This window comes from Wyeomyia smithii, chromosome 1, assembly GCF_029784165.1.
Source record: "Wyeomyia smithii strain HCP4-BCI-WySm-NY-G18 chromosome 1, ASM2978416v1, whole genome shotgun sequence".
Classification (NCBI taxonomy): Eukaryota; Metazoa; Arthropoda; class Insecta; order Diptera; family Culicidae; genus Wyeomyia; species Wyeomyia smithii.
This window is the reverse complement of record NC_073694.1, coordinates 20,783,900-20,797,185: the sequence shown is the minus strand read 5'-3', so window position 1 is coordinate 20,797,185 and position 13,286 is coordinate 20,783,900. Positions and strand designations below refer to the sequence as shown.

General features: G+C 36.0%; 1 protein-coding gene across 7 annotated transcripts in view; it reads right to left on the bottom strand.

Moving 5' to 3' along the window:
* LOC129719169 (AMP deaminase 2) overlaps nt 1-13,286 on the bottom strand; it is an 84,637-nt gene that overhangs the window by 20,754 nt on the left and 50,597 nt on the right. For 5 of the 7 annotated variants that reach the window (XM_055670638.1, XM_055670635.1, XM_055670634.1 and 2 more), the window contains one exon: nt 9,358-9,565. In XM_055670638.1, the coding sequence (XP_055526613.1) occupies nt 9,358-9,565 (208 nt within the window). Of the gene's footprint in view, nt 1-9,357; nt 9,566-9,645; nt 9,826-13,286 lie in introns of those variants that run through there. The other 2 variants (XM_055670633.1, XM_055670632.1) reach the window with 2 other exon arrangements.

Sequence of the window (13,286 nt, the reverse complement as noted above, 5' to 3'; positions counted from 1 at the left end):
GTCATACCGATCAAACAAACCGTTTTGGCCCTAAAAACACTTTCCCAAAATAGCATTTTTAATAGCTCCTCAAAAATGAGTCATGATCCAAAATATTAAACCAACAGCACAAAATGGCATCTTTTGCCTATAGTAACGTCCATGCAAAGTTTTTTTTGTAGAACTCTGAACAGACGAAGTTATGGTGCTCGGCAATTTCAATCTTCCCCGAATTTCATAGAGAGAATATCGAGGCGGGTTTTTCTTTCCGGACTTGAATCATTCGAGCATCCATCCTAACGCTGCATTACTTTTGGATTGTGAGCGCCCCGGACACGGCCCCATCTTTGTGTGAGGCCCCTGCTCCTTTGGTGGAAATAGTCCCCACCCTCCAGAAACTGTTGGAGCTTGCCATCATGGAGCCTTTGCTCGCCCCCTGTAAGGTCTTTATTGGCACTAACCCACATGAATTAGGATACCGCAGGGAAGTCGCTTAGGGGCGCCTATCCTGCTCTATTTTAATTAAATTATTGAAGGACCACGGTTGTCTTACGCGGATGACTTCAAACTCTATCTTCAAGTTCACACAATTAAAGACAGAAACTTTCTTCAACGTCAGCTCGATATTTTCGCCGATTGGTACCATCGGAACCGTGTGGATGTGAATCCATATAAATGCCCGATTAATTCATGTTTGCGGAAAAACAACCGGTATATTTTGAATACGCTTCGCTAGGAACAGAAATCAAGCACGTAAACCAAGTTGAGTAATATTGGATTCCCAGCTCACTTTAGTTTCGTTTGCTGTCGATAAAGTCTCTAAAGTTCTGGAATTTATTTTCAGCACCGCTAAAGAATTTGTGATGATGGTCCCGCCACATACCCCTACAGAGGTTTGAGCTGGACGATTTATCTATAGATAATTAATGTAGTCACATTTAAATCAGTTATACAAAAAAAAACGAACTGATTTTACTCCCAGATGTAAACTTCTTCAAAAACTGTTAACTTGATTCACATCGGTAAAAATGTGAAAAGCTATAGAGCTACACAAAACTAGCACAGGGTTTTCATGACCTTCAGCCAGACTAACCACAACTACTTCATGATTTTTTTCTAAGCATTGTTAAAGAATCCATTTATATCTGAATTCCGCGCGCGAGGCTCAAACTTATGTAGTCACTTTCTATTATTTTTTAAAGCTACAACAATATAAAGGAAAAAATCCATCATCACCACCGTGACGAACACAGTAGTTTTTGTTAATTCATTGCATATTAAAAAAGATCTAATATAAATATGAATAAAATTTTACAACACAATCAGATCCGTTCGTAAAAACTTCGTCAGTTACATGCTTCAATAAAACAATAAATAAATAGATAGGTTCCAAAAATAAATAGTTTATCCAAATTAAATCCGTTGTTTAAACTTCGTCAGATAAACTCTCGTCATTTTATGAAAGTTTTAATTTTCGTTCTGTACAACAGAAACTTTCACGTGTGAAATACATTGTCTCTTGAACTCCGCAAGCGTTGGTGCACGTTTAACATGTCTTGGCATCGAATTGAAAAAAATTATACCTTTATAAAACAATGAATTTTGTGAAGCTCTTGTTAGAAAGAAAGGTGTTCTTATTTCATCCGCGTTTCTAGTGTTATATCTATGAAAATCTCTTCCTCTTTCAATTCGATCACACAAATATTGAGGTAGCAAACCATTAATTATGTTAAAAAATGAACACCATAGACAAATAAACAATTCGTTGCTTCACGGATAACCATTGCAAAGCGTCCAACATAAAGGCAGAGGAAGTTATTCTATCACAATTTAAAATCAAACGCATTATTCTATTCTGCAAACGTTGTAACCTCAATAATTGTGTGTTATTGGCCAAAAACAAAAAGGTAGGGCAAAAATCCAAATGTGGAGAGATGATTGACTTGTATAGCTGTATTTTACTAATAATCGTTAATTCGTTTTTCAAACGGCATAGAATTCCATACTTTTTGGCAATTTTCTTGATGACATTGTCAATGTGAGCGTTGAAACTTAGGTTGTCATCAATAATCATGCCAAGATATTTAATCTCCCGAACGCGACCAATTGCCTCATCATCAATCAAAACAGAGAAATCGTCATTTACAACGGTGCGCGAGAAAATCATATATTTAGTTTTATCTATATTTAATTTCAATTGCTTATACTTCAACCATCTGTTTAGAGAACGTAAATCTTCGTTCAAGTGTGAAACGGCTTCTTCTACATTCTTAGCTGCAATGACGGCTCGTCGTTGGCAAAAAGATTGATATCACAAAAACGTAAAACTCGTCGCATGTCATTTATATACATAATGAATAAAAGGGGCCCTAATACACTTCCCTGTGGAACTCCAAGATCATTCTCCACGGGACTAGATACCGAATCATTATAAACAGTCCGTTGAGTTCTGTCAGACAAATAGCTCTCAAACCATCTGAATGCAGTACTCGAAATTCCAAAGCGCTTGATTGTGTTCAACAATAAGGGCCTAGAAATTGTCTCAAAAGCGCGTTTTAGATCCAAATAAACAGCAAATATTGTGTCTCTATTCTCTAAGTTGTCTTTCCATTTTGCTAGTACTAAGTTCAACGCGGTTTCACACGAATGGCCTTCCCGGTAGCCAGATTGTTCCGGAATTAATAACGAGTTGCTATTCAAATATTCTAACAGCTGACCGTTAACAACAAGTTCTAATATCTTTTCTAACGTGTGTAACATGTTGATGGGACGAAACTCTTCGGCTTTAATCGTTCCAGCAACCTTTTGAATCGGAACAACCAACGATTCTTTCCACACTTTAGGCACGTGCCCAGTTAGCAATGATTCAATAATAAGGTTCAGCAGAGTGTGACCAATAACATTGAAGCAATCTTGAATGACCCTAGCATTTACATTGTCTACTCCAGCCGTTTTACCTAATGAAAAACAAATATTTTTAAGGTCATCCATTGTAATTGGGTGAAAACCATCAAATCTACTATTGACGTTAGTCGGCTGTTTTATTTCATCCGGTTCATCGACCAGTTCAATTGATTGATTGATCAATGAAACACTATTGATGTAATAATCATTGAACATACGAGCAATTACTTGTTCTGTTTGTTCTAATGTGCCATCAAAAGTTATGGACCGCGGTTTATTATAACTAGGTTTAAATAAAGATTTCAAAATTTTCCATAACTCTTTGCTGTTGTATTGATGCTGAATGATCTTCCTCTGTATATATTCACAACGCGTCTTTTTTAACGTTTGTGAATACTTATTACGCGCGATCGTGTACTCCTTCCAATGATCCTGCCTGTTAGACCTACAAAACTTTTTGTACAATTTATCCCTTTTGCGTTTAAGGCGCAAAAGATCAAAATTGTACCAGCTGTTCGAGTTTTTCAGAGAAACTAATTTGTGTTCAACTAACTGATTCGTACACGTTTTCAAGAAGTCTGTAAGAACAGCTGCCGAATCATCTAAATTACGGCCCGCGATTGGAAAATCCAAGCTTCTTTCAACAAGATTCGAAACAGTCTGTTTCGAATATTTTCTCCAGCATTTCAATTTTATTAAATCATTGTTATCATTCATTATATCTAATACATTAATCATTAATGTCTCATGATCGGTTATTTTCATATCGGAATTCGTAACTGAACGAATAGAATCAAAATTGGAATAAACATGATCAATCAAAGTTCTACTTCGCTGGGAAATGCGCGTATATTCGTCAACACTTTGTTTTAAATTGAAAGATTCAACTAAGCGCTTCAAATGATTCGAATTTGCATCATCTCGCCAGTTAATATTGAAATCACCAGCCAATATGTTCAATTTACTAAAATCAAGAAATTCCTCAAGCCAGTTTTCCAATATTTCAAGGAAACGCTGGTCACTGGTATTAGGAGAATGATATAAAACACCAAAATTACCCAACTTCATGCCACGAATTACTGTAATGCCCAAGAACCAGTTACCATCCTTAGCTTCGTTTCTGCAAAGCTCGAACTGAACCGATTCTCTGATATAAATAGCAACACCGCCAGTTTGTCTAGAGTGTGATAAGCAAGCAGCAACGTTATATCCCGGAATACTATATTGATCAAATGCTTCAATATCGACAATATGTGTCTCTGATAAGAACACTAAAAGTGGACGTTTATCTTCAACAACCTGACGTAATGCAACGTAGTTTGTTGTCAACCCTGCAATATTAAAATACAGGAAATCAATGTGATTCACACTCTTCTTGGAACTTGTTTGCTATTCATTGAAACGCAAGCTGCTTTTCTTTTGATTAAAAAGTCTTTTATAAATCACGCACTCTGAACTGAATGCGGCATGGTTGACGTCCAAGTTCATTTTACGCTCTCTATTCATTTTTAAACAATCAACGCATTTCAATACAGTAGACGTGCACTCAGATGTCTTGTGCTTTTGGCTACACCTAGAGCATATATCACAATTTTTGCAATCCATACTCTTGTGTCCAAATTCTCCACATTTGAAGCATCTCAACACGTTTTTCGCGGGAAGTACTAAGCATCGATCAAGCTCTACATTTACTTGCTTAGCAGCTAATAAGCTAAAATACGCTTCTAAATCAACTTCTATTACCGCGCTATACTTGTTATAAGTGAAGCGTGGATTTTCAAAAACATTCACTACTTTTATATTATTTATTGTGATGCCTTCATTTTGACTCTTTAGATAGTCAATGAAAACATCAGGAGAAAGATTCTCGCTCATGCCCACTATTTTCAATCTTGGCACCGATGTGGGTACAACAGCGCTGTAATTTTCACCCAGGTTACTTTCAATGCCATTTTTCACATTTTCAACATTTTCGCCAACAGCGCATTCAACAATAATGGAACCATCTTTACCGTTCCTAAAATTACTAACTTTGTGTGTTTTTGGATCTAAGTTAGTTTTCAAAAACTTCCGAGTTTCCTCGCAAGCTTGTTTGGACTTTTTAGGTTTAATCACAATAACCGGACGAGTCTTAGGTTTGGCCGGTTTAAAACCATTATTATTATTACTATTACTATCAATTTGACTTGTACTCGTTTTTTTTTTACTTTTACTGTGTCTTTTAACGACTTCCGCAAATGTTGCGTCGTCATCAAAAACATCATTTTGATCGTTGTTATCATATTCAATTTTACGCTTTTTGCCGATTTGGTCCGATTCAGAAGGAACCGGCCCATTCCGCGCGCGAGCATCGTTCATTGCAGCTATATTCTGACCCGTATTTAATTCCAAAACCGAGTTATTCAATTTTTCAAATTGCTCACAAAATAATTTTTCAAGAGACTCATTAACATTTAATCTCAACTGTTCAACACCGACACTCAACGCGCTGTTTATCTGGGCCGATATTTGGTCTCGCATTGCAATGACCGAATCAGTGAGAGAAGATAATTTCTTCATCTCTTCTTCGATACGCTTGACGTCCGAAACCAAATGCTGCCCACCACAACACTGGTTTGATAAACATTCATCACACTTGAAGCAAAGATTATCGTTATCTGTTGGTGCCTTGTCTGCCTTGGTGAGTCCAGTGCACTTGTAGTGAAACAAACGTGCACAGTTGAAGCCCACACATTTCAACGGCAAATCCGATAGGACAATTGCCGTTCCACAGCCAGAACAAATCATCGCACACAACACACGTTAACACGGGACGCTATACCAACAGACATGCAGGGAAACAAGAGATAGGCAAAAAAAAAATTAACACCACCGCAGCTAATGCGCTGGGGGGATTTTATTTCAAACAAACTTTAATGCGAACAAGCTGCTGAAGCAACTGTTCTTGTACTTAGCTTTGTGTAGATTCACTACCGAAACACGTTAGAATATATCTACCGTGAATCACTTTACTATTTCACACGTAAAATAACGATTAAATATCACCACAAAATAACACGAACTACTCTGTTCGCCATCAAAGAGAGAGGTATGGATATTTACTGAGAGGTATGGATATTTACTGCCCTAAATCGTTATATTGTGTATTATCTTGCTCTATATTGGAGTATTGCACGCCTCAGTACAAAAATAGTGTGGAAAGAATAGAGTCAGTTCAACGACGCCTTTTGAGATTTGCACTTCGTTAACTACCATGGACGGATCGCTTACGTCTACCTTGCCTCTGTCTGACCGTAGAGATATAGACTGCCATAACATAGACTGGAGTTAAGGAAGGAAAGAAAAATGTGTTACAGCCGTTGTTGCCAGATACCGATTTTACCTCTGCATCTCTAACGAATACAACGGAAAAGAAAGGAACATTTTTATCACCGTGGTCAGTGACGGATTTTTATACTTTTATCTTTTCCTTTGCACACATTCTTTAACAGACTCTACTGCTCTTTTTTACCGAGCACGTTTATTTAGGCAATTATCGACAATGCCTGGAGAAATATGCTTTCAACTGTTTGATTTTTTTTCTAGAATTTAGCGTCAAGTAGGGGGATGGGATGGAGCCTGAGAATAAACCGCGATGATAAATGCGTAAAAGTTCCTCTGACACCGAACGGTCTGATTCTACTGAGATTCGAACTTACCGTTTGCCAAATCGAGCTCTGTAACCTTGAGGCTACGAGCTCTTTTAATGTCAATAACACCTATAAAAGTGATTTAAAAATTGTATCGAATTAAAGATATATTGCTTCAATTGTTTCTTTTCTTTCAAAAATGTCTTAGAAAGGTCTCAAAAAGTGTCTTTGGAATATCTCAAATTGTCCCGAAACTGGGTTAAAAATGTCTCAAAACTGTTTTCAAAATGTTTCAAAAATAGTTCAATTTATTCTCATTAAAATCGCTAAAGTGTCCCACATTTTTTACAAAACTGATAGAGATTTTCACTTATTTTCCGAGAATATCTAAAATTCACACTTTTAAGTACCCGTAGTACACGACGTGTATTCCGATTTACGTGACTTTTTGAGCTTATGTCTTAAAAATCAGTTTTGTACGCGGTGTGGTTTTTTCTTATTTGAAAAATAATTCAGAGCATCAAATAAGTTTCCAAATTGGCCCTTTATTCTTTTTTACCTTCATTTTCTCTTGTTTTCACTCGGATTGCAATTTATGCACATTTATGCAAATATTCACAGATTTTGCCAATTTTTTTGGTTTTTTTTTTCTTAATTTTCATATTAATACGTAGGTGGGATTAACTCTTCTTAGTTTTTCCGAAAGTATTTGAAAGATTTTATTATTCGATTGTTTTTATCGCGGCACGTAACATTTTGTTAATTTTTACCGAATTCAATTAATATTGTAATTTAATGTTATTTAGTTTTCTTTTATAAAACATTTTATAAGTCATGATTTACTACAATTATCATTTGAAACTGAGGCAAAACAGTGAATATTATTTAAAACAAATTTAGGCTCAGAATAGTAAATAAACGATTCCGAATTGAACTTGGAGTAGCATAGCGAAAAGACGCTTCTGAAGCCCTCCTTAAGACCAAAAAAATGCTTTCAAATTGTGCTTGGCAAAGAAAAAGACGCCTTTACATCACGAAAGGCTAGAAACAAAAACCCCTAAAAGCTTAGAACAATGAAAAAAAAAAACAATAAAGGCCAGGAAACTTTTGAGAAAATATTATCTAAACTGAGCTCAGAATAAAAAAAATCACTTCTAGATAATGGCAGAAAAATAAAAGATGCAGAAATTAGTTGAGTTGAAAATAGAAAAAAAAAATAAAAAAGCCAGAAAACCGAAAACTGAGCTCAAGACATCGCTTAAGAAGACTAAAATTGAAATTGGCCTCAAATTAAAATCGGAATTGGCAAAAAAGTCGTTCAAAACCAGCAAAGACTGGAAAAATACCCTAAATTGAAATAAATTTTCTAGGTTGCCCCCAAAACAACGGAAGAAAAATTCTAGAGCTAAAAAAAAAAGATTTTGAATTGTGTTCAGGAGAGCCAAATTTGTACTTTTTAAAGCCAAAAACATATATTCAAAAATTGCGCTCAACATACAAATTAAAAAATAGAACAAAAAAAAGGCCGCAAACAGAAAATTGTTATTTAATTGAGTTTGGAATAATCAAAACATGCTTTCGGAGGCCGAAAAAGCTCGGAAAAGAAATGGACCAATTTCGCCTGAATGGTTCTGTATTGCACTACGAGTTTACTCATGTACAAAAACTGAGATCAACAGGAATTTGTTCAATGAGAAAATCATGCAAGCTGCTATTCTGTTGCGGAAAAATATTCAGCAAAATTCTGAGCAAGATTTAGAGCATGTACAATATGTTCAATCGTTTTCAAGAAAACTAAAAGAGGCATAGAAATTGGTGAAAAACTAGAAGTCTGTTTACACGCGTCATTCTTGCCAAATTTTCTTGTGTAATTTCTTTGCTTTCATAAGTTTAATTATTTTTAGGTTACTATGAAGAACAGAAATTATTTATTATGAGCTTTTCTTTTTCTTTTAAGAATGAATTGTTCATTATTTGCAAAACTGCATCTACGACTTGCATTAGGGAATCAACATTTTTTTAATTAAATTGTTTTAGTTTAACCTTTGAAGGGTTAGACCTAGAGAGAGGTTTATAGAAGGAAATTGATTGGAAATGATGTATGGAGCCTATCTTTATTTTCGTTTAAAGCAGCTTTCTCGTAAATAAAAATTTCTCGATAAGTCAACTTTCCTAGATTTTAGGGCATAATTTAAGCTATTCAAAAAAGCATATCGAGAATGGATTATTGCTTAGAAAGATGAAAATATTCTATTCTCGACATGGTGAGAGCATATTCTTGCAATCTCAAATTTTGTTCTTTGTTCTGAGTCCTACCCGTGCATTTTTTTAGATCTTACGTTGTCCGACGGCCTTTGGACATTTTTTTATTGGATGGTAGTATGGAATAATTTTTTTTTTCAATAATTGTTCGGGATGTAAAACAATAAAAAATATACTTTGGATAAAATGTTCGTACCCTTAATATTGTAATTTTTTGTTGAGTTGGAAAACTTGTGACGAAAAAACGGTACCAGGTGAACCGACTTTAATGCTTCTAAACTGCACTACGATGCTTGAGATTGAACTTTGTAAAAAATGGCGAATCAGAAAAAAAACCACAATAGTGATCAGCTGGATTTTTGATTTGTTTGTTTTGATTTGTTACACGATTGTTATCAGTAGTTTTAAAATAAAAATTAAAAGTGAAAACTAGTCTTCATGTTTCACTTTCACTCTTAGGATGGCAGAAACTAATAAATTGATTCCCAACATATTTTTTGGCAATAGAAAAATTACGCTAATACATCAGTTTTCAAAATGATATAAATCAATCAATAGCAGATTCAATAGATTGCGTACTTACTTAGCATTCAACTGCCGCTGCAACTGCAGCTTGTTCTCAATCTGCTCAATCGGAAACTGGGGAACCTCATAGGGAGCGGAGATTTCATTCGGAAGCCCTCCGGCCAGATTCTCCTGGGACAGACTGAGTGCGGCTGCAACGCCTCCACCACCTCCTCCTCCGCCGCCTCCGGTGGCATTGTGGATTCCAGGCGACTCGTTGCCTTGAGCTGAAATTATGAAAAGAAAAGTTTTTACTTATTAATCATTTCAAACAGGTTGATGAGAGAAGACAGCAACACGTCATCACCGTCGTCGTCCTCGCCAGCCACGTCGTCATCGATGCGTTTCAACTTCTCCATCAGCTGCTGATCGCTCAGCACCTGCAGGATCGATCGCGAGTCCTGCTTGTTGAAGTTCATCTCACGCGTTTTCAGTGCTCTCGCCATAGTCGATCGTCAACAGAATCTCTACAACCACCGGACGCTGGTTTGATACTGGCGACTGGACTGGACCGGCGATGACGACGACGTTAGTCTAGTTTTCTTATTCCTCTTCGTTTGTTTAACTACGGTGACGGCGACGACGTTGATGCGATGGGAACAATTCTTCAGAAATTAATAGAATTCTCGACCAGAGACCTCCATAATCATAAATCGTCGTCGAATATTGAAAGCTGATCTAGGGTGGGACGCGTCGCGTCCACTTGCACTGTAATCAGCTGTTCGAGTCTGCATTTCTCCACGCTACGGCTTCTTTGTGAACGAATCGATAGAAGGATTGGAATCAAACAAATTACAACAATCGACAAACACACAGACACAGAGGGAAGGTCGCGTTTCTGATAGTGACTCGGAAACAAGTTTCCGATTGTCGCTCGGTGGGGTGCGAAGCCTACATTTGTATATATTTTCTGCCTTGGGCCGAATGGCGATGCCATCATTTAGAATAATGGTCGCTTGATAGTAGAAACTGTGAATGCAAACACGAGCCGAATGGCTCTATCGGTACCGTTTTATTTACTGCTGATAGTCGCCTAAGAAGAAGAACTTGCAGAGGCAGTCCACAAATAGTTTGTTGTGGAAAAATACTGCCGGGTTTTGAAGGTTTCAGCAGAAGAATATCTTGAACGGAAATGCATAACTAACTGAAATGTCTAAACAACATTTTTGACTTGCTGGCTTGAATTCTAACAATAAGGAAGTCATAAATCTATTCTATGTCAACTTGTGCATGGAGTTGGCAGCAGTATCTCATAGATTTCAGTGGAACTTTTTGAGTTTGGTGACATGGGTATTGTTTTTGAAAGAGAAACATGATGAACTACTTGCTGTTGTGATTTCTCTAAAAACTGTTTTTTTTTATTTCGAACGGAAAATAGCCTTGTGATGTGGTTGGTGAAACTTTTAAGTATCGAAAAGCTATTCAAAGTCTCCAGAGCACTATGAATGGACAAGCGGAGTAAAGAATTGACCAACTCCAAGCAAAGTGTTTTGTTTTTGACGTGGGACACGTCTTTGTTTACTATACTGGGATGCATTCTGTAAAATTGGAAATGAAACGGGCAAATGTTGCGTCAGATTTCAAACGCTAATAACAGCATAACCACATGATGGATAACAATAACCAATATGTTGTTGGATAGATAAAATGTATAACAATTTTGTAATGTGCTAATTATCACTCTAATTTCATTGCTAAGCGGTAAAATTGATAATAATTTCAATAACAAATTTACGCGAATAATGAACCAATTACATGCGAGCATTCCTAGCACAGACGACGTGAATGGACACCATCCGTTCCCTGTGATATTCCCTGTATCAATTTCGAAATAAAAATTGACAGAGTCTCCCCGTCCCAATAGGTCAATTTATTTTTGCTTCCATGAGCTTAGACTCATATGATGTCTCGAAGGTAAAAGTTTTCCTAAAAGTTTGAAACAATACCCATCCTTGAACAATCTCTAAACCTGCGTGTTAGGTACTGTAGAACCTAATAAAAACTGATGTCTTGAAAGAAAACATGCCAGTAAAAGCAACAGTACCAGTGGAGTATAGATCCGCAGGTCTCTCGTCGTCTATGATTGCATTGGTACTCTTCTATTCGTACTGCAGCAGTACTATTCGTATTGCAGTGGTACACTTTTGTTCGTACATTTCTATTCGTATGCAATTGAGGAAAAACTACAATGCTGCTGTTGATGGTGATTGAAAGTTTATTTCATAAATATGATTGCCATAAATTACTCAACAAGAATTGTAAATTTTTGCAACGGATATTTATTTAATTTTATCTTCGATATTAACTAAATAATCGTGACCGGATAGTATCGAAAGAGTAAATTCCTATATATATACATTTATAGAAGAGTAAGAACCTGCGAATGCTTGTGATTTTTTAGTTGATTTAGTAAGATTCGTACAGAATCTCTTTTTACATTTCAAAATTGTTAGATGATATATTATTATTCTAAGCTTAACCATAATAAACGTATATTTCCTGTCTTCGTAATACAGCGAATGTAGTTGCAGGCAAATGAAACAATTGTCAAGCAAAAAATAAAAATGTAATTGTGGATTTCTACGATTTTTTGCTGGAACTTGTTAGGAATTTTGTTCAAAATATTTTCTTATGTTTTCCAATTGATGAACCTTTGTAAGGGCTTCCATATTATTTTGAAAGTAAGATCCATACTATAGATTTGATTTAGTTAGAGTTAAATAAGACAAAATCATTCATTATGATAACGTAAGCATTATTGGATTTGGTTTTTGAGGATATAGAGATAATTCTGACTTCGACGCATTATGAGAAATTCTTGATGCTTCTTCAACATGTTAAATACATATTTTTTTGCACAAAAAAAACCAATGGCATAATATCGCCAAATATAAATGATCTTTCTTCGAGTGTTGTTGAATATATTCCAAAAATTGATTTCCAGGGGAGGCTGAAAATAAACACATTGATTCTGTCTGCAGACTCTGTATATTTTGTAACAAATAATCCCCTAATTACAGTGTTTAGTCCCACGTCACCATTTCAAACAACCCTAGAGCTGTATACCTTGTAGTATTTATTTCACTTGCTTCAACGTGCAACGAAAAGCAATAACTTCGTTTAAATTTTTTTCAGTTCAAACGCCAAACAACAAACCATCTCAGGCATATCCTCCTAAAGCATTAATTTGTATAATCTTCGCATCAATCTGTTAAAATGTTAGATTAGAGAGGCTTAGAATTTATCGAGGTCTGATTGGTTGAATTCGAAAAATAATGTTTTATGTCAATTTTGAATTTATAATCTAGCTCGAAGATTGTAAAAAGAAATCCGATATGATAATGAATGATGTTAACACTCATATATTTTACGCTGAGCAAAATAAAACTATTCATCTCTAGCTCTTTCTCTCTTTCTCCTCTTCTCTTTTTCTCTCTTCTCTCTCTTTCTCTCTCTTTTCTCTCTCTCTTCTCTCTCTCTTTCTTCTCTCTCTCTCTCTCTCTCTCTCTCTTTCTTCACTTCCTCTTCTCTCTCTTTCTTTCTCTCTTTCTCCTATCTTTTTCTCTCTCTCTCTTCTCCGTAAACTGGAAGTCGTCATTTCTGGCTTCAAAAAGGCGTCGTATTCAAGGCGTCATAACGGTTCTGGAACAGTTTCTTGGATTTCAAAATGCTCTCGGATTTTCAGTTTCAGAGTACATCCCCGGTACTAGTTCATTTCTTAGTTTTACACAGCTTTCCAGAAACCGGAGGTTACGAATTGAACATTAAAGTGTAATATCTGCTCCGGAAAAATTGATGTGGGGGATTATTTTAGCATCATCTCTATTTAAACCAAAACTGAAAATTTTCAAGAGCTCATTTACAACCATCTGTTGCAAACCAGAACGCATTTATGTGCATTTGATGAATTATATATCAATGATCGTTTTAAAAAACCGGCTTTTTGGC